The sequence below is a fragment of the Triticum aestivum genome, chromosome 3B, assembly GCF_018294505.1.
Source record: "Triticum aestivum cultivar Chinese Spring chromosome 3B, IWGSC CS RefSeq v2.1, whole genome shotgun sequence".
In the NCBI taxonomy this organism is placed as follows: Eukaryota; Viridiplantae; Streptophyta; class Magnoliopsida; order Poales; family Poaceae; genus Triticum; species Triticum aestivum.
Genome location: NC_057801.1, coordinates 742004908 through 742032358, shown reverse-complemented (window position 1 = coordinate 742032358; position 27451 = coordinate 742004908). Strand labels below are relative to the sequence as shown.

The following is a 27451-nucleotide window of genomic DNA, read 5'->3' as shown; positions in this document are numbered from 1 at the left end:
ATGATTCTGCACCCCATTGCTTTGAACGCCCTAAGCATGAATTCAAGATCAAGAACTATTGATATTGCCATCTTGTGAGCTAAATGAAAGTCAAAAATTCGTATAGTATCATGTAAGATTATTATGTGCTTATGTTCTTTACTGTGACGGTTGTGGATATGGACAGCGGAGGTGAAGCATGAGTTTCTAGAGGGACTAATTTGATTACGCCTATTTATTAGTATTAGTATGTTTTACAGGTTTATCAGAGGAATGAAGCTGTTGCTCCATTTTCATGTTTCCAGTTTGGTTCTGCAGGAGTGTTGTGTTTTTTATGTGACACCGGTTGATATCCAGTAGTATTTCATCATGTCCCGTGTGAATCTGCGATAGGGATGGAAAGGTCATCTTTTCTTTGTAAAGCTAATCCATATTTTGTTGATATCATTTTACAAAATATCTATGTAACTTGTTTTGGTATCATTTTTAATTGAACAATAATGGACCTATTTACGGTCTTCACTTGTAAGGGGTTTTAATATTTTTGCCACATATTTTTGGACCGCTCTTATTGTTATATAGTTAAAATCAAGTTGAACTGAGTAGTAGATATCCAAATAAACCGTAGATAAACAACAATTGCTCTTAAAGTCAACATTAATTTAAATCCAGAAAAACTTCAACACATCCACAGGCGTGAGACTGCCTGATCCGTGCTAGTAGCCATACATATAACATGTAACAAATGCATGAACCCTAAAAGGAAAACCAATAGTAATACATGAGACCAGTGCAACCCATAACATGCCAGCCCGTCCAAGAGCTCTGGTTATTCTTGAGCAACGTATGTACTAATAATTTTGAACAGAAGGACTCACATAAACCCCAATAGCATTAACAAGTCTTCCAGCACGGACGAAGAAGCCCACAATGCTAGTGTCCGTAAGAGGGACACTGAAAGCAGTACCGCTTGGTTTTCCAAAAGGTCCATATGTCCTCACATTTGTGACAAAAGTAAGCGATGTCACAACAGTATCTCCACCAAAAGTACCGGTTGTTCCTGAAACTTCCTTCACAATCTCTATAGGGGCAAAAGTGATCTACAAGGAAAGAGATAAATCGATTATCTTCTTTGCAAAAGTTGATAGAACTAGCATTGTGCTGCACATTCACTCACCGTGTCACTAAGTTCACCATCACCACCCCACGGACCAAGAGTTTGCTTCTTTCCAGCTTGATTAACGTAGGAGAACGCAATGGAGTCGATGAGAACACCACTTCTAATTGTCACACTTTCTAGATGTTGAGGTACCGACTCTGGGATATCAAATTCTTTTCCTCCATGCCCACCCCATGGTCCAATCTTGGTGACAAGGACCTACAAATATACGCGAAGGAACAACACATCTTGTTTCAGCAAGAGAAAAAAAAGATGAACAAACTACCTACACTTGTGTATGGGCAACTTATTAGAAGGCTACAATTAAAGGGCTCTTTGAAGACGTTCCAACCTATTTGTACAGAAGTGAGACGAAGTTTAAATCCTAACTGTCTGATGCAAACATTTCTCCGGAATATATGGATTGGCTTTGAGCGCAAATGCTGTATATCTTTCAAGGGATGTTCATAGTTGTGTTGCAGGTGGCATGTAGTCTAGTGGAGGACCTCACACGGAGAAGGCAAGTGTTCGAGCGACAATGCCAAGTCATATGTACATAAACTATGTACTCCCTCCGTTCCTATATATAAGGTGTATAGTTTTTGGCAGGAAATTAAAGAATGCATGTGGAGGGAAAATTTCAAAAATCTATACACCTTATATCAAGGAACGGAGGGAGTATTGTTTTCGCCTTTTCTATCTTGATAGAATGGGCAAAATGCCTGCCTTTGGCAAGTGTTCGGACGTTGGAACTTCCTCTAAATGTGGCAAGGTTATGCCGCGAGATCTATGGTGTTTGAGATGGAGAGTCCGGTTAATGCCAGTTTTTTTTTCATGCAACGGGTGTACATTAGGAGATAACCAAAAATGTTGTTTTATTTCCGGAGCATTGAATTTGGGAGCATACTTGCCGGGTGAACTTTGTCTCGTGCTATTTTTTACTTAAAGAAACAGATGCAAACAGGCAAAACACTCGAAGGATTTAAAATCTTAAAACATGTTTCATTGTGTTAATTTTATTGCCCATTCCACTAAGTTATCTCTCTATTGTTTTTAGCCGAATTCGATCGTCTATATGCCAACGTCCACATTCTCACGAGTTATGATACATTCAAAGTCGGCAGGGCCCCGGTGCGAAATGCCAATGATGCCTTAAAATCTGAGAAATTCTTGTAACTACAAAATTAATATAATTAAAGCATACTCTCATTCTGCCGCCTGTCCATGCCCTCCTGCTCCTTGCATCCGTGCGGACGGCAAGCAGATTCGTTCTAGTCGTGGGTCTCTGAAAAACTGGGAAGTTTTTCTTTTAGGGGTCTGAAGAACTGAAAATGAATCGCCGGGTATACGGGTGACGGAGTGGGAGTTGGGGTCCTTGGGAGAGGGCGAATCCTATTTAACGCGCGCGTGCGTCCAGGAGACGCGGCTTCGCTGAAGCGCGGGAGCTGCTGCGCGCTATGGGCCGGCCCACTTCCCCAGATAGAGCAGTGGCAGGCAAACCGGTTTTGGGAACCTTCTAGAAGGTTCCCTAAACCGGTTTTTTTTTGCCGCTTTTGTGATTTTTCCTGTTTCTTTTATTCTTTTTTTCCTGTTTTTTCTTTTGTTTCTGTTTCTTTTTCTTTTTTCCTTCTCTTTTTATTTTATCTTTTTTCGTTTACAAAAAAGTTTGAAATTCCATATTTCCTTCTTTATTTCAGAAAAAATCACGGTTCTAAAATTTTGTTCAGAATTCAAAATTTGTTCAGCATACATTGCAGAAATGTTCAACGTATATTTTAAATTTTGTTCGGCATATACCAAAATGTTCAATATGTATTTAAAATTATTCAGTGTATAATAAAAAAATGTTCAATATATGTATTTAAAATTGTTCAGCGTATAATAAAAAAAATGTTCAATGTATATTTCAAAAATTGTTCATCTTTTTGGAATTTCGAATTTTTTGTTGAACTGTTCAATAATTGTTCATGTTTGAAAAGTTTGTTTGAATTTCAAAAATAATTCATGGTTTTAAAAAGGGTTTCGCGTTGGTCAAATTTTGTTCGTAATTTTCCTTTTTTTTGTTCTCAATTTTCGTGAATTGTTCGATTTTTTTCAAAAGCTGTCTCGTACTTTAAGGTGTCGCGCGCCTTAAAACCAGTATAATGTATCAGCTCGATTGGTTAGCTCGATACTTCTCGAGCGGGGACGTCGCAGGTTCGATCCCTCGCTGGTGCGGTTTAATTTTTGGCGATCGTTTTTAACGCACTCAAACTCCTGACCTCTAAATGGGCCGGCCCATCTCCACCTACGTTCAGCGAAAGCTCCACTTCTTGACGCTAACGGGCGTCAGACAGGAGCTCCCACCTCTAAATGGGCCGGCCCATCTCCACCTACGTTCAGCGAAAGCTCCACTTCTTGACGCTAACGGGCGTCAGACAGGAGCTCCCTTGGGAGAGGCTGGAGGCTTACGATCGATCGATAATCTGGATGGGCCTCTAGCGATCAGCAGGCCAGCCCAAAACAGTGACAGAAAGAAAATAGCCTGATAATTTTTGGCGATCGTTTTTAACGCACTCAAACTCCTGACCTCTAAATGGGCCGGCCCATCTCCACCTACGTTCAGCGAAAGCTCCACTTCTTGACGCTAACGGGCGTCAGACAGGAGCTCCCACCTCTAAATGGGCCGGCCCATCTCCACCTACGTTCAGCGAAAGCTCCACTTCTTGACGCTAACGGGCGTCAGACAGGAGCTCCCTTGGGAGAGGCTGGAGGCTTACGATCGATCGATAATCTGGATGGGCCTCTAGCGATCAGCAGGCCAGCCCAAAACAGTGACAGAAAGAAAATAGCCTGATAAATATATGACGTTGGCCCAAAATTTGCCCCCCCCCCCCCCCGCGGATTTGGGGGCCCTATGCGGTCGCATGTCTCGCACATGCCCTTGGACGGGCCTGAAAGTCGGCAGTATGAATTCACCCCATGGCTGGGTGGCGGGGCGACCGTTGGTCTGACCGGCTCGGGCCCATCCCGGATCTGGCGACTGCGGACGGCGCGGGGGGTGGCGGCGGCCCGGCGTGGCCGTCGATCTGGATGCGGTGGTGCCGGTGGCTCTTCGCTAGCCTGCCGGAGTTCCAAGGGTAACATCGTCTCCGACTCGATCTGGTCCGGTTCGTGCTAGCCCCGGTCCAGGGAGACTGCTCGTCATCTCCCAGTTCTGGCTGCATGGATCTGGGGGCGGCGACTGGATCCTTTCGGTCTAGTCTCCGACAGAGAAGGCGGCGATCCGTGCACAAGAAGCTGGATGGAGTTCTTCGAACAGATCTGGGTGAAAACCTGCTCTTGGCTAGATGTCAAAGCCGGCGATGGTGGCGCTCTAGTTGTTCCCTTCTTGAAGGCATCGCCGTGGAGAAGTTCTAGACCACTATCTGCTACCTCCGGGGGAAACCATAGATCGGTAGATTGGAAGACGGCGGCGCGCTTGTGTCGTTTCCCCCTTGGGGACGTCATTCTTGGAGGTGTACACGGGCTCGAGGGACCAGTGGACGACATCCTTGGTGGAGCGGTGCTTCATCCTACACATTGATGGCGACGGATCTTGATGGTGTGGCGCCCTGGAGATTAGACGTCTGATGTGCCACGATGGACTTGCGCAGAAGGACGGTTGTCTGGCGTCATGGTGGCATCGATGACAGAGAGGCCTGGCATGATCGATACGTCAGTTTCTGCTCTGAAGACGGATCGAAGAAAGACGGTGGTGTCGGGCCTTGCAGGGTGCGCATGTGGTGCCTGCAGTGAGTTGCGGACCGGTGTGTGACCTAGTCTCAGTATGTGGCTAGGCTGGGGCATCCGGCGTTAAATGTTAGGCTTTGGTGCGATGTCTGTTTGGTATTAGGCTCAGACATTCGGCACCCCTTCATCAAGGGGATAGGAGTAGAAACAGGTGTTGCCTGGATTGGACGGTGGCTTTAGGCGTACTGATGTATTACTTTGTAAGGTCTTTGTGAATAATTAAGAAAATGGCTGCATGCATCGTCCAGATGCAGAGACCGGGGTACATCCTCCTTTTAACAAAATGCTAGCGTTGAGCCACCGACATTATTTGCATCTCTTGTACATTCTTTGCATAAAAGGCAGCGGAAAATGTATACTAACCATGCTAGGGTCATTTCTAAAATAATATAACCTCCTACTCAATATGGTCTTGTAAAAGTTATCATTTTTAGGCAAGAGCACAATCAAACTTGTAAAATCTAACAGTTAAAATCATTAAAATAGTCAAATTTTTGGAAATTTAACAATGAATGTATTTACAAATATTTTGGTCAGAAATTTGGAAGTAATGTGTATGAACTTATCTCAAAAAATCTTGAGAATATATTGTTCTTTTGGACTTATAAATATGTTGTAATAGAAATTAAGTGTCCAAGTGATACTTGGAGACCATATTGATGTCAAAAAATGTTAGTTTCTAAAGAAAGTGAATAGTCCAATGAACATTTAGGTGTATATTAAATTTCTCATAATTAAAAGCTAGCTAGAGTAAAAGAAGGCACTGGATGAATTGATCTCACTCACTGGTTTTGGAAAGGCGAGGCACAAAACACGGATGTGAAGCTCCCTGAAACAAGAAGCGTGATCTCTCCCGAACATTTTGTGAGCAACAACACCTTGTGCAAAGGCAAACTCTCCGGTCCCACCGGTGATCGCCCATTCACCATCTGGACTGCTAGCCTTCGAAGTTCCGAGCACCTGAAGGCTGGATCCCTTGAACCTAAGTATCGCACAAGATTAATGAGAAGGCTAAGAATATGCATGCATGGAGAATTAAAAGATCAATGGGTGTTGAATTAAGAATATGCGGGCAATATCAACAATGGGGAAAAAGCTTCAGTACAATTTTTTAAAGAGTATACAAAATAGAAAAGATGTTGACAAACCTCTCGTCGGTAAAAATTATGACGAAAGAGTGAAAATAGTCTGCTTCGTCGATAGCGGTCCCGAAATGGAGGCCTCGGCCACGGGCAACAATGTCTGCGTCGTGGCCGGGGCCATCCCGTATAGGCCAGTCATTTATAGTGCTGAGACCGCACTGATTGGGGAGCCCTAAGTTTGTCATAATTTGCTGGTTCTGTCGAGGGCCTTTGCTCCATTGCTGGAATATGTACAAGTGCAACCGAAGCTCCTTTTGCTCGATGATTTGCTGAAGAGGAATGCTTTGGAAATAGGAAGGGTTCTTGGAGGCCATGGCTTCAGGGTATGGGGAAGCTACCTACCAAGCCAGGCCTCTCGTGTCCTTGCGTTGGAGGTGGAAGAGGGAGCCGCAGTGGTGAAGAAGGCAGGGGATGCGATGTATCTGTCACAATTTTCTCCATAAAAATAAGGATGATGTTCAGTTTGGCTGCCTGTACTTGTCAATTGTTATCCGTTCACCAACTATATGCTTCGAGGTAGCCATATTCAAAATGTACTTTGATTTAAAGCGGGCAAGATCCTGTTTGGTGGTTCCCTGATTTTTTATATAAATATAATCACAGTTTCTGAAAAAAAGACATACGCTTCGGTAATTATGGGGCACATCATCATGGCTCACCTGGAATATTTCTTTGCCTAGAAAGTACAGTACTATATTGAGACGGGAGGCAGTGCTTCTGTGTGCGTGATCTGTGGTGCGATTTGCTTTCTATAAAGCAGGATAAAAAGGCCTCGTCTCTACAAAAAATTTATTGAGTCTCGATGCTCACGAGTCACACGTGTGAGCATAGTGTTGGTAATCAATTACTCCTTGATCTCTCTGTTCCAAAATAAGTTTGTCAACTTCGTACTAACTTTAGTGTTAGTACAGAGTTGTGCTAGAGTTGAGACAGTTATTTGGGGGCCGAGGAAGTACTTACTCCATTTCAAAATCCTTGAAGTTCTAGTTTTGTTTTGCCCTATGTTAAAAAATATTAGTTTGGCCAAGTATATATAAACAATCTATCAAAATAATAATGTTAATAGTTTTACAATATCAAATACGACAAATCTAATGAAGATAATTTGGTATTGTAAGTGCTACTATTTTTATTGATTTGTTCGAGCTTTAATTTTTTTGACTTAGAACAAAGCTACAACTTCAGATTTAAGATGGAAACAACCACTCGTCAAGCCCATGGATTCATCCCCCTATGTCTGCTGGTCCGGTGGTTGGTACCAGGCAGGGGAATCTTGATGCCTCAACCCGACTAGGAGATAGGTTAGTGTTTTAGTCCTCGCAGATTCCTGTTGAGATGGATTCGACGAGGCTCTAATCCTCCTCGAGTTTATCCATCTAGACAGATTCGATGGGGCTCTGGCGTAGATTCATAACGACTCTTCAGAGCGGCAAGGTTAAGGTTTCTCGTTGTCAATACGTGACTATTAATGCCAGGTGCTTCGGATCGATTCAAGGCAGCTCTGGGAAGCTGGTCCCTGGGGCATGTGAACGGAGATTTCCTAATTGTCTTTGACAATGTTAGGCAGGCTCTTCTTTAGAAAGGGGGGTGGAATCATTTTCTTTTTTAATACACGAATCAAATCAGATTTGATGTATTCAAGAAGGACTCTCATCTCTTTCCTCGGTTTGGTGGAGCATTAAAGAATGCCGGACCAACAGAAAGCATCTCAGTGATTCGGAGCTTTCCAAAAAGAAAGAAAAAGATTGTGTAGATAATAATGCGGTTCAGTACGTCACACATAGACATGTCCATCGTGAACTAAATCGTAAGCAAACACTCATCTAGCTTTTCTGTTTGAAGTTTGAGCAAACAATCATTTAGGTAATGTAAGATCTCGCATAATAATAATTAATTGTACAGCGGGTGGGTTGGGTTCGGCTCAAGGTGCAGGGATCACCGCACCGATTATTGTGCAGGCCCAATCGCTGCATGCCACGTGTTCTTGTAGGCCGAATTTAATTAATGCTTTTCTTCAACTAGTTCGACGTTTGCTGTTCTACAAAAATAAATTCGATATTTATTGTTTCTCTTCCCTACTCTGTTGGACATCTAAGTACAACTCCGTTGCAACTAAATCTCCATTGCCCATCGACTACAGCGAATGCATTATGAAGGACCGTGTGAGGATCACGGCGAGGATGTCCTTGCTAACCCGCTCGCTGTCCTCTGCAAGACGATCCTGCCGGCGGATGATCAGAAGTTGCCCATGGTTGACTGTAGTCGGGTGCGACGAGAAAACAACCTGATGAAGTGATGATCCATTTGATTGATAACGTCAAAGAGTGTGTGCCAGGTTAACAGCCTGCACGAGTGCCTGCATGGGCTGCATGCCCCTGAGCACATGACCATCGAAGAAATACAACATTGTAGCCATGAATGGTTGGGGTGACTATGTGCAAGGCCGGCGGAGTTCGTCTTAATCGGAGTACGTCACCGTGCGCTACCAATTGTTTCGTCGAGCGTTAAAGAGCATGAGATTGCACGGAGCGTGAAACTGTACGGAGCATCAATAGTTCAGGACGAAAGGGTTAGTTGAAGGATGAAATCATTAATTGATTTATTAATTATTAGGCCTACAAGCATACGTGGCAGCCACTGATTGGGCCTGCACAATAAAAGGTGCGGTGACCCCTGCACCCGAGCCGAACCCGGGTGGGTTAGTTGTTTGGAAGCAGATGCAGATCTGTCTCCTCCATTTGATAGTTTCGTTAGACGGCCCGTCCGTCTCCCAGCTTCGGATAACATCGATCTGATACTCGTCTTCATCACTAGCTGCACAGCCGGGCTTCTCCAGGCAAATTCTGCTTCTTTCTTTACTGAGAGAGAAGGGAAGAAGAGTTACTGTACATTTTGTGCAGTGGTAGCAGCCTCCAGGTAATTCCCGTTTTCTCTTCCCTAGAGAAGATAGTTTTTCTTCTGTTTGAAGAACAGAAGAGCAATCACCGACCTATAATCATGTTTTGTATGAAATGAAAACGTTCTCGCACTCTTGTTTCAAGGGAACCTGTGGCCTCAAGAGCTGCTCTTGTTTCAGGGGTACTATGGTTATCTAATCGGTAATGGATCGCCAAGCTAGTGCGCGAATCGACCTGGAGTGTATGCTGTTGGATGAAACCAAAGAGCCAAGAGCTCTGCCGCTGCCACTCCTTGAAGACATCACAAAGAGTTTCTCCGCTGACCATGAAATTGGACGTGGCGGATTCGCGGTGGTTTATCAGGTAAGGAAATTCAAAACTGCCCCGGTCTTACTTGCAGTTAATCTAAGAAGTGGCAAGGCATGCTTGGACTACAGGGAATCCTTGACAATGGCATGGTCGCTGTGAAGAAGCTGTCCAACACGTATTTGTATGAGAATAAATTCCAGACGGAGATTCAATGTCTGATGAAGGTGAAGCACAGAAATGTCGTACGGTTTTTGGGATATTGTTGCGACACACAAGGGCAAGTAGCAACGTATGAAGGAAATTTTGTCATGGCTGACATACAAGAAAGATTACTCTGCTTTGAATTTCTACCAAAGAGGGATCTTTCTAACTATATCTCCGGTAGGGCCACGATTTTCCTTGCTAAAAGATTATTTGGTTCATGAACACTTGACACTTCTACACACAATTACATTCCATGTCATGTACTAACTATAGTTTTAATATCAAGGACTCTATTCCAGATACGAAACCACCTTTCTCATGTCCAATTTATGTAGATGCGTCCAGTGGACTTGAATGGAGAGATCGCTACAAAATAATAAAAGGAATCTGCGAAGGACTGAATTACCTTCACGGAAATGGTATTGTTCACCTTGATCTTAAGCCAGCAAATATCCTCATGGATGCTAAAATGGTGCCGAAAATTGGTGACTTTGGCATATCGAGGTGCTTTCAGGAAGAGCAAACCCGCACTATTGCTACAACATTTGCTGGAAGCCTGTAAGCTAGCTAAGCTACTTGAAAACTCAGCCTTTCTTGCCAATGATGAGTTATATGCACTATCTCTGCACATTAATTGATCTTGCTCATGCAGTGGATATCTAGCACCAGAATTCAGCGACCACATAATTACACATAAATATGACTTGTACAGTCTTGGAGTAATAATCACGGAGATACTGACAGGAGAAAAAGGTTATAGTGATGTTGAGGAAGTAAGGACAATGGGCAATCCCCAGATAAACGCTTTGTTTTATATAATTACATGTGCTTTTATTGTGACTAATGCCATTTTCAAGAATAAATTTTGTACTATTTAGACACTAAACTACTCCCTCCGTCCCATAATATAACAGCGTTGTGTAGTGTAAAAAACGCTCTTATATTATAGGACAGAGGGAGTATATTGCTTGATCAATTCCAACTATGAAACCTTCCACGCCATGGCGCTAACTTCTAAATTCAGTGCAAATAAGCCTCTAAAATGGTTCCTTTATAGCAATGACTTGGCAAACCACAGGCTCCTTCAGCATCTCAGCCATGGACACAAACCAGGGGTTCCTTCCGAATCTCAGCCATGGACATACACTTCCCTTCATTTGAAAAGTCCGTCCAAGTGCTAAACAAGAACGCTGTAGAAAACTAATTAGCATTAGTGTAGCTTGGGTTAGATTGGATAATTGACATAAATTGTACGGACATATAGGCCAAGTTAGGAAGTGAACCCACCCCTACCTCCAACTGAACAAAAAATAATAATACTTGGCTATTTTGTTCTTTCCTTATGGAAGATGGGAGAAACAAAATGAAGGTTTGAGAGTTTATCAAGTTTTGTGATGAGATACTTTTTAACACGTGAGCTACAGAAAAAGATAAATCAGTGGATTTTAATAGTGAACAGTGCATGTTCCTGATGAGATACTTTAACATGTGGGCGACAAACGAAAAAACAAATTTGTAGGTTTTTAGCCTCTAAGAATGTGTTTTTTTAGCTCACACGTTAAAAGGGTTTTTAGAATACATCCCTATGTATATGTGGGATTGTTTTCAGAAGTTGTTGAAACTTGAAACTTTAAAATTTGAATTCCAAATTTATCAAAAAAACGGGGGCTCCATGCAGCCCGAGCTCCAAAACACCCTACTCACATAATATAATATACCTACCTACTCAGTTTTTTAATCTTATAAATGATGTTGTATTTTAAATATTAACGGTCAGGGCTTAATTGATTACAGCTGGTAAAGACGATGCATGTAGTGTCTCTCTGTCGAGGGCGGTGCTTAGAATTCTTTCAACCTCTCTTGATGAAAATCCTGATCTGACCTTTACAATGTGTTTGGCTGTTTAAGGGAAAGGGATTGGGAGTTTATGAGAGGGAGTTGGCTGGGGATTAGGCTTGGGAAGTGGACTATTAGTCCTAATCCCACGTTTGGTGTGGGGTGGGAATTATATGTGGGAATAATTCTAATGAACAATTGAGAAAGAAGGGGACACGCAAATGTAGAAACAAAATCCGTAACATGTGAAGGCAAAAAAGAGAGTAGAAAGGGGAAATAGTTCTGCATCGGTCTGTGAAGGAAAGATAAACGAATCAAACTTTTTACGTAGCAAAATCAGATGGGCTACACCCTGCTGGGTGCCCCTCTTCACTACCGGACTCGCGGTCTATGCCTACGGCCAAGGGCCGTCGGCATAGGCCCCCAAGCCGTCGGCATAGGTCTATGCCTACGGCTGCCGTCGGCATAGACCCGTCGGCGTAGATGCCGTCAGCGTAGTCTTGTCAGACCGTCGGCATAGTAAAGCCGTCGGCATAGGGGCCTATGCCGACGGCCTGGCGTCAGCCGTCGGCATAGTATAGCCGTCGGCAGTCTTTTTCGTCTGACGGCAACGGACGGCGCCGTCAAAAACGGGGACGAATCATGCAAGGCCACGTGGCAGGGCTATGCCTACGTGGCATCAGATGTGCTCGTGCTTGGCATGGCATCTGCAGATTAATAAGCAGTTACCGAAAAAGGCTTTCGCCCCGCTTTATATTATAAAGCAATTAGTAAGCAGTTAGCGTTGGCCGATTTATTTGGAGGGAAAATGATGTCGCTGCAAGTATTTAGGTAGGATTTCCGTGGAGTTTTTCCTTTTCCCCTGCGGGAGGTGGGCCAACAAATCTGTAACAATTTTCTTCTAGGCGTCAACTCCCATTCCTTCGCGGAATTACCAGGGGCCCCCAGGGAAGAGATCGATGGGAGTTGGGCCTCCTAATTCCCCTTCCCCTTCCCTTGTTAATTCCCAAGTCCATGAACCAATCAAGAGATTTTTAGTCCCAACCATCTTAAACTCCCATTCCCTAGCTCCAACTCCCCCCAAACAAACAGGCTGTTAGTGGATGGATGACAATGAAGATGTTGGCACGCTGTTCCATTGTTGAAGGCCTGCTTTGGACGACCTTTCTCGATGCCTGGTGTTGTTCAAAAACTATGAGGTTAGAGTTGAAAATTATTGTTGCAGACCCGCATGACAAGAAGCCATCATGTTTTCTTTCTCTTTTCTCTCTTTATGTTCTTTTTTTAATGTGTGCATCCTCAACATCCCTTTGATGTAGTGTTGTTACCGAGGTCAGCTGTCCTATGCATTATCTTGATGCATTAATAAAAAAATATCTTTATAAAAGAAATGCTAATTCATAATTGCAAATTTGCAGGTACTTGAAAGGTGGAGCGATAGGTTAGAGAAATCACAGAGACAACAAGTAAGAGTATGCACTGAGATATCATTACAGTGCACTGAACGCAATCCTAAGAGAAGGCCAACTAGTACACAATATGTAATTGATAGGCTTACTGAAACAGAAAGCGCGGGAACAATGGTATGTTTAAAATTTGAGCTTCTGTGTTTTCCTTTACTTTTGTTGTTGGTTGCTCTTGCTTGTAGCTTTTGGATGAGGTCAAGTTAGTTATGAAAACGAAAAATATTTGCCTTGTTATAGAATTCCTTGACCAAATTTGATACATCCATATGGAGTATCCACCAAGAAGTTGACTATACAAATTCGTTTGACAACATGAGTTGTTGTTCCGCAGGAGCTACTTGACGTCTACCTTGTCGAGCTTCGCTTCCCTGTCGAACCCAACACAGATGAACACGCAGTATTCAGGCTTGTGATTAAGAGCATCAAGCCTTGGCGTTGCTTCGCAAGTCTCCCACTATATGGCATTGTGCCTCCCAAGTCCTCTACTTACACTCTCGTTGTTACAGAGCAACAGCAAGAGAGGCTACCAGAAGAAATGGAGTACGATCTAATCCTGCAGAGCAATCTGTCAGGGGATAAAAGCATCCCTACTTTGAGAGACCAATCTAAGTATGATAAGTTTTTCGACGAAGCTAAAGAGTCAGGGAATGCAGTGCGTGAGGTGATGCTGAAAGCTGTTTTTGCTTCACAAGGACAGACAACATCAGAGGTCAGTCATTTTCTAATCAATATTTACCATTCGAAAAAGATGTAATGTCCGTTTCTGCACATGATCTTTTTGTTATCTTCCATTTCATGCATTTTCTTTACTGATCGTATTAATTGGTACTACGTACGATGTAGCAGACAATCTCAAGAAGACTAAAGGTACGGAGTTCTCTTTTCGGCTGCATACATCTCCAATTTTGGACTTGTTTTTTCTTTCTAATGTTGACCCTGTCTTCTGTTGGATCAGGATCAATGGATAATATCCCTGAAGAATACTCATGGCATGCTGTGCTCCCTTGATGCACAGCCCACCGAGCCATGGTGAGTGAATAGCATATATAATCTGGGCACCAGAATATTAATTCCCTCCGTTCAAATGAATGTGCATTATGATAAATATATTATTGTCACACAGCATTGTAACAAGTCATCAGCATGGAGATGTTTGCGTATGGAACTATGACCCGCAGGCAAGTTAATGCATTTTATCTTCTATATTAAATACTACCATGTACTTGCAGTAGTATCACACATATTATTTTTGCCGATTGCTGAAGTTTGTTGTCATCGAAGAAGGGTGATGTTTTTCCTTTTGGTGATACCGGATGCTACGGCTGTAACGATATATTTTTCCATGATGGTTTTCCGATTACCGTTGTCAAATGCATATCACATAAAAGCTCAATTTGTATTAGCAAATGAAAACTTGGTCTGCATTCAACTGACGCTGTCATTTGTATTTATCGGCAGAGACGGACGGATTCATTTAATGTCTCAAAGGAGTCAATCATGCCCTCTTACTCATTGTCGAATAAAGGCATGCCTATATTTCTTGCTCCTCTGTTTACCAAGTTCCCTAATTTCCATCATCATATACTGCATGCTAATACGACGATCACTCTTCTCAATACAGTTCATTCTGTTAAGGTTATCTCAAGAAAGAAATGGTTTGTGGCTGGGACATCTGATGGTGTGATCCATGTGTACAATTACGACAACAAAATACAAAAACTCAGGAGTTTCAGAGCCGCCAGTGATTGCTTCATCACATCAATGGCCGTCCATCCAACCCGCCCATATGTATTGTCATCGGCTCATTGTGATATGAAGCTCTGGGACTGGGACAACGGCTGGGAGTGCACACAATCATTCATGCAAGAACACTCCGATACTATACAGCAAGTCGCATTTAACCCAGTGGACTCCAATATGTTTGCAAGTGCTTCAGATGATCAAACAGTAAAGGTATATATGGGTTTCTCCTTTTTGCCAACCGATCAGTTTGGCTACAATAGCTTAGTTGTTGGAATGTGCACCGTATGATAGAGGGACTTGGAGAATAATAATTCGAAAACTTTTAATTGCAATTCGTATACTTGATGTTCAGGTTTGGAGCGTCGATTCTCCCGAATCAAAATATACTTTGTCTGGGCATCAGGACAAAGTGAACTGTCTCGATTTCTTCAAATCTAATGATCGACAATATTTGATTACTGGCTCTGACGACCACACCGCTAAGGTATGCCATTATCATTGACAAATACAATGATATCGTACAAGCGTAACGTTGCTAATAATAGTGCATGCGCTTTTGTTGTCTAACAGATATGGGACATGGAGGAAAAGGCTTGTGTTCATACGATGCAAGCTTTCATATCTCCGGTAATTTCTGTCATGGCCTTTCCCGATAGCTCATATCTAATTACAGGTTCAAGAGATGGCTCTCTTCATTTCTGGAGCTCCGCTGAATTCAGGTATCATATTGGCTAGGCCTTTTTGAATTTAATCCTGAAAATGTGTCAATTAACATCCTCATAACTTAATATAGGTGCCTAGTTTGCACATATTAACTTTTTTCATCCGACTTTCGGGTCAGGTTCCACTGTCAAATAATACAGCATCCAAGAAACAAAAACAGGTTCAAACGTGCTTTTGCCATTTAACGCTTACACAACCCAAACCACACAAAACAAAAGAAATTTACCCTTATGAACCATATGTTTACTTTGCTCTCACCTCTGCTCCTTACTGATGTTTTTGGTTTTCTTTTTTGCAAGTGATTTCTGCATGGTTCCTAGGCTGGAGAGAATCGTTAACTTTGGCTCTGGTGGAGCTATTTGGGGTCTCGGACGTTTCATGGGGTCAAGAAGGTAACCCATTTCATGTTATTTGTTTATTTTGTTGACGGTCAACTGTTAGATCTCTGTCACATAGTAAAACACAATAGACTTTTGGCAAGAAGGCAAAAAAAAAAGAGTGAATTTGTAGACTAATCCACTGGCTAAGTTCATATGAGATTTGACCAGGGCTTAAGAAAATTCTGATCGACTAAGGATTGGCGGTGTTGAGTGTTGACCTCTGCATCATATATACTTACACACTGCATTTTTGTAGGATGTGCCACGCCTTTTAACATCATTAGCATTTCTTGTGATGAAAAACGCATAATACTTTTAGGATTGTGATCGGACAAGAGTACACAGTGTCAATCATAGCCATTGACAATGAAGAAGAACCATTTGCTAGCGAGGACGGCAATGAAAACTCCATATGAGCGGCGCAACAGGAAAATGGACAACCTTCATGTGAACTGAGGTCAATCAACGACTTCTTAGCGGATGCACGCTTATGCGGTGAACTCTGGTTTCTGTATTTGATTTGGCACTGGATTTTAGTATTTGGCACAAATCCGAGGTTACATTTTGGTGAACCATATGTTGATGTGCAGTTGGATTTACTCAGGGATAATTTTGCTTTCTGTTCAGGAGAGGTGCTGACTCTGCCCACTGTCCGATAAAAGAGCACATTTAAGATGTTTCCACCTGTTTATTATGTTCAGTTTTCTGTTCAGTTTCATACCAGGTTCAGTTCAACAGGCACAAGAGACTTCAGCTAATTTGTAAATCCATCCTGACAAATCCCGTGCTATGCATTATCTAGGAACAATGGATATATAATATAGGTTCAGCTAATCAGTAAAGCGATACATAAAGTTCATACGGGAAAAGCATCCATACCTGGCCGCTATGCTCTCAAATTTGCATCCAGTTCAACCTGAACTTTAGCCACATTCTGAACACGACGACCGTGTGGCTCGTGGTCGTGGACGCGTCGTCGTCCACCAGGAGGGCGCCCCGCGCGCAGCTGTCGTAGGGGGTTGCCACACGCGTCGCATAGTTCAGGGAGTGGAGCCGTGGAGGTGGCGGGGGCCGCCGCCGGCAGCAGATGACGGCAGAAGCGGCCAGGAGCAGGGGCGCGCTGCCGGAGGAAGATGATGGCGGCCGCGGCCGGGAGAAGGGGCGCACAGCCGGCAACAGATGTGTCACACCTGCATCACCAGGAGATGATGCGGTGGACGAGTGATGGTGGGACCCCTCGGCCAGTTGGCATGGGCCCACCTGTAAGGCAAGGCGGACAAGTGGAGCGCAGCTATTTAGCCAGTTGTAGGCCAGTAGGCAGGGGATGCGATGTGTGCGATGTATCTCTGAACCTCTCCCACCTCATTTGTACCTCCTCCCTTGAAAAGAAACCTCTTCCCCAAGTCTTCTCATCCCCTTCCCCTCTTCGGTCCAATTCAGCGATGATGAGTTCATGACAGTTGGTAATCAGAGCTCAGGTTTTGCCAACCAAAATTTTTCTTAGTTGCCACTCATCCCTCTCGACCGAGCCGTAACATCCACTGCTGCGGGTGCGGCCTCGCTCCGGCGAGATCCGCTCGAAATCCCCAGCGGGGTTGGCCTGATTTGGAGCGTGTGCGACGGCGCCGCCCAGCAAACACTCGGCTCAAACTCACCACATCATCACCGCCATGACAGAGTCCACGGGAGAGCTCAAGACGATGCTGCAGGCGCTCCTGAAGCGCTTCGACGAGACCACGCTTGCGGGGGACAAGCATCGCGAGGCCCAGATCGCGTTCAACACGCAGGTCTCCGCAGATCTGGCGCACATCCGCAAGCAGCTGGACCTCACCCAAGCTGACGTCGACGAGGTGCGGCAGCAGCGCGAGCTACCACCTTCACCGTCCGCCGCCGAGCGCCACCGACCGATCGACGCTGACCACCACGACGGCGACACCCAGGCCTTCGCGGTGACGTCGTTGGAGCATGCCCGGGGGCCTCATCCTCAGGGCCCCGCCGTTCGCCTAGCCAACAACGGGCCGTCCCTGCTTCCTACGCGGCATCCTCTCCATCTCGCGGGTGTCGGGCAGCCCGCCGCGTTCATGGCGGGCCGCGATGCACACCACGGACCGCGCGAGGAGTACACGGTCAAGCCGCCCAAGCACGATTTCCCGCACTTCGACGGCGACGCGCCCAGCCTCTGGCTCGACCGCTGCATCACCTACTTCGACCTGTACCGCATTCCGCCGCATAGTTGGATGACCATGGCCTCGCTCTACATCGATGGCCACATCGTGCACTGGTACCAGGCGTACCGGCAGACACACCGCTCGCCGACCTGGGACGAGTTTACCGCGCCCATCATCAGCGAATTCGCACCAGATGAATTCAAAGTGGAGATGCATAAACTGCTACAGCTTCGCCAAACCGGCACCGTCTCCGAGTACAGGACGACATTCTAGGCTCACATGTACCACCTGCTCGCCCTCGACGCGTCGCTCAACCCCAAGTTGTTCATCACGCAGTTCCTGCTCGGCTTGCGTGATGATCTGCGGGCTACAGTCCGTCTCCAGGAGCCGTCCAGCATCACACACGCGGCGGTGTTGGCCAGGATCGTGGAAGAGGAAGCGGGCACACAACGTGCTCGACCGCAAATCATTCGTGCGGGACCACCACCACCACCGCCGCTGATACCGCTTCCTCCTCAGGTTGTTGGGGCGCCACGGCCAGGCGGTGTTGCCGCGCCCAACGACGACCTGTCACGCGAGCGGCAACTTCAAGAGCACCGACGCGCCAACGGGCTCTGCTTCAAGTGCGGCGATTGTTACTCCCGCGATCATCGATGCAAGCCAGCCACTCAACTGCTCACAATTCAAGTCGGCGATTGTGGAGAAGTTCTCGGCGATGATGCGGTTCATGCCCTGGACCTGCTCAACGCGCCGGCGGAGCAAGATCCCGCGCTTGAGTGCTGCGTGCTCTCCACGCACGCAGTTGCCGGTACAGAGTCGCCATGCACCATCCGTCTGCGCGCGCTCGTCGGCAATCAAGTCATGTTGCTCTTGGTGGACTCAGGGAGCATGCACAGCTTTGTCTCCAAGGCATTCGCCGAGCGAGTGCACGCAGCATCTGTGCCAGTGCCCGCGGTGGAGGTCCGTGTGGCCAACAACGAGCGCATGACCTGCAACAGCATGGTGCAGGGGCTGAACTGGTGGATTCAGGGGCACACTTTCACCACCGATATGCGGCAACTGGACTTGGGCACTTACAACGGCGTGCTCGGCATGGACTGGCTGGAGCAGTTCAGCCCGATGAGTTGTCACTGGCTCGAGAAGACACTAACCTTTGAGCACCACGGCACCATGATCACCCTGCAAGGTGTTCGACCCAAGCAGAACGACAAGATGGAAGAAATCGAGCCTGAGCAATTGCGCAAATTGCAAGCATGCAATGACATTTGGTACATGGCAGTCCTCGATTTGTCCAGTGCACCGGAGCCGCAAGCTACGAAGGTGCCACCCAGCGTGTAGAGCGTCCTGATGGACTTCGCCGACGTGTTCGACGATCCCAAGGGCTTGCCTTCTCATCACCGCTATGATCACGCCATCACCTTGGTCGACGACGCGCGCCCCGCCAACTCACGCACCTATCGCTACTCGCCGCTGCAGAAAGACAAGATCGAGCGTCAGGTCCAGGAGATGCTCCAGTCCGGCGTCATCGAGCACAGTATGAGTCCCTTCGCCGCGCCCGTGCTGCTCGTCAACAAAAAGGACGGCACATGGCGCTTTTGTGTCGATTATCGCCGGCTCAATGACGCCACGGTCAAGAACAAGTTTCCCCTGCCCATTGTGGATGAACTGCTCGACGAGTTGGCTGGAGCGGCCTTCTTTTCCAAGCTGGACCTCCGCGCTGGTTATCACCAGATACGCATGCGCGCTGGCGACGAGGAGAAGACAGCGTTCAAGATCCACCATGGCCACTTCCACTTCAAAGTCATGCCATTCGGGCTGACGAATGCCCCGGTAACCTTCCAGTGCCTCATGAATGCAATCTTTGCCAAGTACGTTCATAAGTTTGTAATCATATTCCTTGATGACATCTTGATCTTCAACGAAACCTTGGAAGAGCACCTAGAGCATCTTCGCCTCGTCCTCGCCCTGCTCCGGGAGCACCAGCTGTACGCCAAGGTGTCCAAGTGCTTGTTTGCCTAGGACAGCATCTCCTACCTCGGCCACGTCATATCCAAGGATGGCGTCGCCACGGACCCCGAGAAGATGCAAGCTATGGTGGCATGGCCTACCCCAACCAACGCGATCGAGCTTCACGGCTTCCTCGGCCTCACCGGCTACTATCGCAAGTTCATCGTGCACTACGGCATGCTATGTCTTGAGCTTGCGTTGGTTTTCCTCGAAGAGGAGAGGGTGATCCAGCAAGTGTAGCGTAAGTATTTCCCTCAGTTTTGAGAACCAAGGTATCAATCCAGTAGGAGGCTCCTCAAAAGTCCCACGCACCTACACAAACAAACTGAGAACTCGCAACCAACGCAATAAAGGGGTTGTCAATCCCTTCACGGCCACTTGCGAAAGTGAGATCTAATAAAGGTAGTATGATAAGATAAATATATTTTTGGTATTTTATAATATAGATGCAAAAAGTAAAGAAGCAAATAAAAGTAGATTGAAAGCAAATATGATAAGAGATAGACCCGGGGGCCATAGGTTTCACTAGTGGCTTCTCTCAAGATAGCATAAGTATTACGGTGGGCGAACAAATTACTGTCGAGCAATTGATAAGAAAGCGCATAGTTATGAGATTATCTAGGCATGATCATGTATATAGGCATCACGTCCATAACAAGTAGACCGACTCCTGCCTGCATCTACTACTATTACTCCACACATCGACCGACTCCTGCCTCAATCTAGAGTATTAAGTTCATAAGAACAGAGTAACGCATTAAGCAAGATGACATGATGTAGAGGGATAAACTCATGCAATATGATATAAACCCCATCTTGTTATCCTCGATGGCAACAATACAATACGTGCCTTGCAACCCTTTCTGTCACTGGGTAAGGACACCGCAAGATTGAACCCAAAGCTAAGCACTTCTCCCATGGCAAGAAAGACCAATCTAGTAGGCCAAACCAAACTTATAATTCGAAGAGACTTGCAAAGATAACTCAATCATACATAAAAAAATTCAAAGAAGATTCAAATATTGTTCATAGATAAACTTGATCATAAACCCACAATTCATCAGATCTCGACAAACACACCGCAAAAAGAGTTTACATCGAATAGATCTCCACAAGAGAGGGGGAGAACATTGTATTGAGATCCAAAAAGAGAGAAGAAGCCATCTAGCTAATAACTATGGACCCGTAGGTCTGTGGTAAACTACTCACAACTCATCGGAGGGGCAAGGATGTTGATGTAGAAGCCCTCCGTGGTCGATTCCCCCTCCGGTAGAGTGTCGGCGGAGGCTCCAAGATGAGATCTCGCGGATACAGAAGGTTACGGCGGTGGAAATTGTGTTTCGTGGTGCCCCTGGATGTTTTCGGGGTACGTAGGTATATATAGGAGGAAGAAGTACGTCGATGGCCGCCCGAGGGGCCCACGAGACAGGGGGCGCGCCCTAAGGGGGGGCGGCCTCCTATCTCGTGGCTTCCTCGGCTGCTTCTTGACTTGCACTCCAAGCTCTTCGGATCACGTTCGTTCCAAAAATCACGCTCCCGAAGGTTTCATTCCGTTTGGACTCCGTTTGATATTCCTTTTCCTCGAAATACTGAAATAGGCAAAAAAAACAGCAATATGGGTTGGGCCTCCGGTTAGTAGGTTAGTCCCAAAAATGATATAAATGTGTAAAATAAAGCCCATAAACATCGAAAAGGGGTAATATAATAGCATGGAACAATAAAAAATTATAGATACGTTGGATACGTATCAAGCATCCCCAAGCTTAATTCCTGCTCGTCCTCGAGTAGGTAAATGATAAAAAGAGAATTTTGATGTGGAATGTTACCTAGCATAATTCATAATGTAATTTTCTTTATTGTGGCATGAATGTTCAGATCCAAATGATTCCAAATAAAAGGTCATATTGATAAAAGAAATAGTAATACTTCAAGCATACTAATCAAAGTAATCATGTCTTCTCAAAATAACATGGCAAAAGAAAGTTCATCCCTACAAAATCATATAGTTAAGCTATGCTTCATTTTCGTCATATAAAGATGTTCCCAAGTTCTATACCCCCGATGACAAGCCAAGCAATTGTTTCATACTTAAATAATCTCAAACTTTTTCAACCTTCACGCAATACATGAGCGTGAGCCATGGATATAGCACTATGGGTGGAATAGAATATGATGATGGGGATTGTGTGGAGAAGACAAAAAAGGAGAAAGTCTCACATTGACGAGGATAATCAACGGGCTATGGAGATGCCCATCAATTGATGTCAACATGAGGAGTAGGGATTGCCATGCAACGGATGCACTAGAGCTATGAATGCTCAACAAAAGAAAACTAGTGGGTGTGCATCCAACTTGCTTGCTCACAAAGACCTAGGGCATTTGAGGAAGCCCATCGTAGGAATATACAAGCCAAGTCTATAATGAAAAATTCCCACTAGTATGAAAAAGACAACTTATGAGACTCACTATATGAAAAATGTGGTGCTACTTTGAAGCACAATATATGAGACTCACAACATGATGAACAAGGTGCTACTTTGAAGCACAAGTGTGGAAAAAGAGATAGTAACATTGCCCTTTTTATTTATTTTCTTTTCTTTTTTTTCTTTTTTTCGGGCCTTTCTTTTTTTGGCCTTTCTTTTTTTCTTTTTTTCTTTGGGCAATGTTCTAATAATGATGATCATCACACTTCTATTGATTACAACATAAGAATTACAACTCGAAACTAGAACAAGATATGACTCTATATGAATGCCTCCGGCGGTGTACCGGGATGGTGCAATGAATCAAGAGTGACAGGTATGAAAGATAATGCATGGTGGCTTTGCTACAAATAAGATGTCAACTACATGATCATACAATGGCAATATGACAAAAGTAAAGTATGTCATGATGATGATGAACGGAACGGTGGAAAGTTGCATGGCAATATATCTCGGAATGGCTATGGAAATGCCATAATAGGTAGGCATGGTGGTTGTTTTGAGGAAGATAAAGGAGGTTTATGTGTGATAGAGCATATCGTATCATGGGGTTTGGATGCACCGGCAAAGTTTGCACCAACTCTCAAGGTGAGAAAGGGCAATGCACGGTACCGAAGAGGCTAGCAAAGGTGGAAAGGTAAAAGTGCGTATAATCCATAGACTCAACATTAGTCAAAAGAATTCATATACTTATTGCAAAAATTTAGAAGTCATCAAAAACCAAGTACTACGCGCATGCTCCTAGGGGGATAGATTGGTAGGAAAAGACCATCGCTCGCCCCCGACCGCCACTCATAAGGATGCACAAGCCAGGTACACTTCATGTTTCAAATTTGTTACACAACTTTAACCATACGTGCATGCTACGGGACTTGCTAACTTCAACACAAGCATTCTTTAAATTCATAATCACCCAACTAGCATGACTTTAATATCACTACCTCCATATCTCAAAACAATTATCAAGTATCAAATTGATCATAGCATCCAATTCACTTCCTATGATAGTTTTTATTATACCCAACTTGGATGCCTACCATTCTAGGACCAACTTTATGACCATAGCAAATACCATGATGTTCTAAAATACTCTCAAAATAATATAAGTGAAGCATGAGAGACTAGCAATTTCTTCAAAATTAAGATACCACCGTGCTCTAAAAGATATAAGTGAAGCACTAGAGCAAAAACTATCAAGCTCAAAAGATATAAGTGAAGCACATAGAGTATTCTAGCAAATTCTAATCAAATAGGCTTCTCCCAAAAGGTGTGTACAGCAAGGATGATTGTGGTAAACTAAAAAGCAAAGACTAATATAATACATGACGCTCCAAGCAAAACACATATCATGTGGCGAATAAAAATATAGCTCCAAGTAAAGTTACCAATGAACGAAGATGAAAGAGGGGATGCCTTCCCGGGGCATCCCCGAGCTTAGGCTTTTGGCTATTCTTGAATATGTTGGGTTGCCTTGGGCATCCCCAAGCTTAGGCTCTTGCTACACTTTATTCCATAGTCCATAAAAGCTTTACCCAAAACTTGAAAACTTCACAACACAAAACTCAACAGGAAATCTTATAAGCTCCGTTAGTGAAATAAAACAAAACCACCACATAAGGTATTGCAATGAACTCATTCTTTATTTATTTTGGTGTTAAACCTACTGTATTCCAACTTCGTTATGGTTTGTAAACTAATTTACTAGCAATAGATGCATTGAAATAAGCAAACAACACACGAAAAACAGAATCTGTCAAAAACAGAACAGTCTGTAGCAATCTGTAACTAACGCAAACTTCTGGAACTCTAAAAATCTTACCAAAATAGGAAGTCCTGTAAAATTTGTTTATTGAACAGCAGCAAAAAGAATCAACGCAAAAGCACGTTCCGGTGATTTAACAACATTATATTCGTGCGTGCAAAGTTTCTGTTTTTCAGCAGAATCAAATCAACTATCATCGTAGGTTATCCTATAGGTTCTACTTGGCACAAACACTAACGAAAAGATAAAAACACAACTAAACAGAAGGTAGATGCAAGATTTATTACTAAACAGGAGCAAAAACAAAAAACATAAAGAAAATTTGGTTGCTTCCCAACTAGCGCTATCGTTTAACGCCCCTAGCTAGGCATAAAAAGCAAAGATAGATCTAAGTAGTGCCATAATAATAAGATAGATCTTGAAAGCTCATCTCATATTCTCTATGTTCGGCAGCAAGTTTTCTTTGAGGCAAGCAAAAGTAATCAAAAGGGCTAAATTTAGTGGGGCAAAGGTCCCCAAGATCAATCACAGGAGGAACGGGTTCCTCCTTTGGCCCTTCATAGTGCACAACTATTTCATCACTAAAAGCATTCTTTTGGCAAAATTTTGTGAGCCTATACTCAAGAGGGTATCCTAGCTTATTGTTTCGAAGGGCAAAATCATTATTAAGTTCGTTAATGCAATCAACCAAGACATTAGTAGGAACCATTTTACTAAGGTTTTCATTAAAAGCGACATAGTCCGAAGATTGAAAACGTCTAAATTCCTCTTAGTCATAGAGGATCGCCTCTATGGGAGGACGACCGGCGTCCACCCTATAGTGCGCAAAGATTTCTTTGGCCTCTCTTATGATAAATCTAAACTCATGAGCCAAAAAGATAGTAACAGCGCGCTTAACAGAAGAATGCTCAATATTAGAGAATTCTAGAAAAATTCTTTGTATGCAAGGATGCATATGCATAAATTGTCTTTCAAGTTCAACTACAAGCATAGCGATAGCATCCGCAAGACTACTAGTTCTATGAAGAATAGAACAACCCATAGAAGGTAAAGCACCGGCACAAGTAAAGAAATCTTGAATAACACCTTTTCCAATGATTTTACCACTACCGATTCGAAACCTTTTAGTATGCAAGATAGGGGGTTCATCGGCCGGAGCCTCGGGATTTTCTGTGTTATCATTATTGTCCATATCGACGATAATCTCCCCAATTTAAGACATAGCGGCAAACAAAAGCAAGGCGAAAGAAGGCGAGCGGAAAAGGGAGGAGGAGATTGGGAAAGAGAGGGCGAATAAAACGGCAAGGGTGAAGTGGGGGAGAGGAAAACGAGAGGCAAATGGCAAATAATGTAAATGCGAGGAAGATGGGTTTGTGATGGGTACTTGGTATGTCTTGACTTGAGCGAAGACCTCCCCGGCAATGGCGCCAGAAATCCTTCTTGCTACGTCTTGAGCTTGCTTTGGTTTTCCTCGAAGAGGAGAGGGTGATGCAGCAAGTCTAGCGTAAGTATTTTCCTCAGTTTTGAGAACCAAGGTATCAATCCAGTAGGAGGCTCCTTAAAAGTTCCACGCACCTACACAAACAAACTGAGAACTCGCAACCAACGCAATAAAGGGGTTGCAATCCCTTCACGGCCACTTGCGAAAGTGAGATCTAATAAAGATAGTATGATAAGATAAATATATTTTGGTATTTTATGATATAGATGCAACAAGTAAAGATGCAAATAAAAGTAGATTGAAAGCAAATATGATAAGAGATAGACCCGGGGGCCATAGGTTTCACTAGTGGATTCTCTCAAGATAGCATAAGTATTACGGTCGGTGAACAAATTACTATCGAGCAATTGATAGAAAAGCGCATAGTTATGAGATTATCTAGGCATGATCATGTATATAGGCATCACGTCCACAACAAGTAGACCGACTCCTGCCTGCATCTACTACTATTACTCCACACATCGACCGACTCCTGCCTGCATCTAGAGTATTAAGTTCATAAGAACAGAGTAACACATTAAGCAAGATGACATGATGTAGAGAGATAAACTCATGCAATATAATATAAACCCCATCTTCACTAGTACAGAACCGGCCTTTAGTGCCGGTTCGTGACGGCCTTTAGTGCCGGTTCGCCAACCGGCACTAAAGAGTGGGGACTAAAGGTCCCCCCCCCCTTTAGTACCGGTTCGTCACGAACCGGCGCTAAAGTGCCACCACGTGGCACGAGCCAGGCCCGTTTGCGTGTAGGGCATTAGTACCGGTTGGTAACACCAACCGGTACTAAATGTTTGGGTGTTTTTTTTTTAATTTTTCTTTAATTTTGTGTTTTCAATTTAATTTAGTGATTGTTTCACAGTATAATGAGTTGTTAAATCATTAGGTGAAAGTACCACGGATTAGTTTCGACTGGATGCATTGGATATCTAGCTAGCTAGCTAGCTAAGTGATCAAGTATATGCCATATCCATATATATTAATTAATAACTCATCATCATCATCATCATATTAATCATCATAGTCATGCATTACCGCTAGCTCTAATCACCACCAGCACTACTAGTTAAAGAAGAAACATTCACTTGTACCAGAAGCAAAAATATCATCGAGTTCAACATGATTGTCATGATATTATAAGCGTTCATGCATATATATCATCACAAAAGCAAATCACTTAAGTTCAGAACGAAGAACACGGACATGAAAGGACAAGTACTAAGAGCAGCATGAACTAGCTAAATCACTCCTGCTAGCTACTCTCTCTCTGGTAAAATAGCATAGAACATGTATAGCTCTCCCGATTCATCAAACTGGAGCATGCAGATGAACCTGTCTCCTAATCGTGGGCTGCGCTTCTCATTGCTACCCCCTGGTACTTCTCTGCGATCATTAACAATTTTCCTCCAATCTTTCACTATTAAGCATTCATCGCTTCTAGAAATCCTGAATGCATTCATGTGCAATGCAGGATATCTTGGCCATAAGCTAACAATTGACATGAGACCTTTAGTATCGATCCCCTGAGGCACAACTGTCATCGGGAGTCCCTGTTGAAGAACATCGTATAGTACTTAATTAATATACTTAGCAATGAAAGTTTAGCAAAAAAATTATGTATGCAAAATATGCACTGAGGACAAATAGTAATATCTTACCATCATTCCTAAATAGATGTGACTGTAGTTCAATACCATCACTATTGGTCGCATGTTTTGAGTACTAACATTTTTAAGTGTAGGAAGAAAATTTGTCTTGACAGTATGAAGATCCTCAAGCCATGAAACATAATGACTTATCTCCTCGCAGTTTAGTTCAGCTCCGGGACAGTAGTAGGTCCTGTCTACCAAGCGCTGGACATGTTTGGTTGAATGGAGATAAGCTGTCAATAGAAATTAGTTGTCGATTATTTTTGAATAAGCAA

General features: G+C 44.0%; 2 protein-coding genes across 2 annotated transcripts; one reads left to right on the top strand and one right to left on the bottom strand.

Moving 5' to 3' along the window:
* Positions 1-624: 624 nt before the first annotated feature.
* LOC123066268 (jacalin-related lectin 9) lies at positions 625-6446 on the bottom strand. Its single transcript, XM_044489384.1, has 4 exons — positions 6058-6446; positions 5696-5891; positions 1157-1357; positions 625-1079 (listed from the first exon to the last, which is right to left on the bottom strand). The coding sequence occupies exons 1-4, from the start codon at positions 6363-6365 to the stop codon at positions 831-833; spliced, it is 954 nt and encodes a 317-aa protein (XP_044345319.1). The 5' UTR covers positions 6366-6446; the 3' UTR covers positions 625-830.
* Positions 6447-8749: 2303 nt separating this feature from the next.
* Positions 8750-16806, top strand: LOC123066267 (uncharacterized). The gene is given in 17 exon segments (XM_044489383.1): positions 8750-8967; positions 9128-9311; positions 9386-9661; positions 9663-9689; positions 9691-10019; positions 10114-10234; positions 12716-12880; positions 13095-13472; positions 13607-13630; positions 13719-13792; positions 13887-13941; positions 14222-14288; positions 14385-14716; positions 14859-14990; positions 15077-15225; positions 15529-15621; positions 15929-16806. Coding segments are annotated over 16 exon segments (2478 nt in total). The 5' UTR covers positions 8750-8967; positions 9128-9152; the 3' UTR covers positions 16026-16806.
* Positions 16807-27451: the final 10645 nt, after the last annotated feature.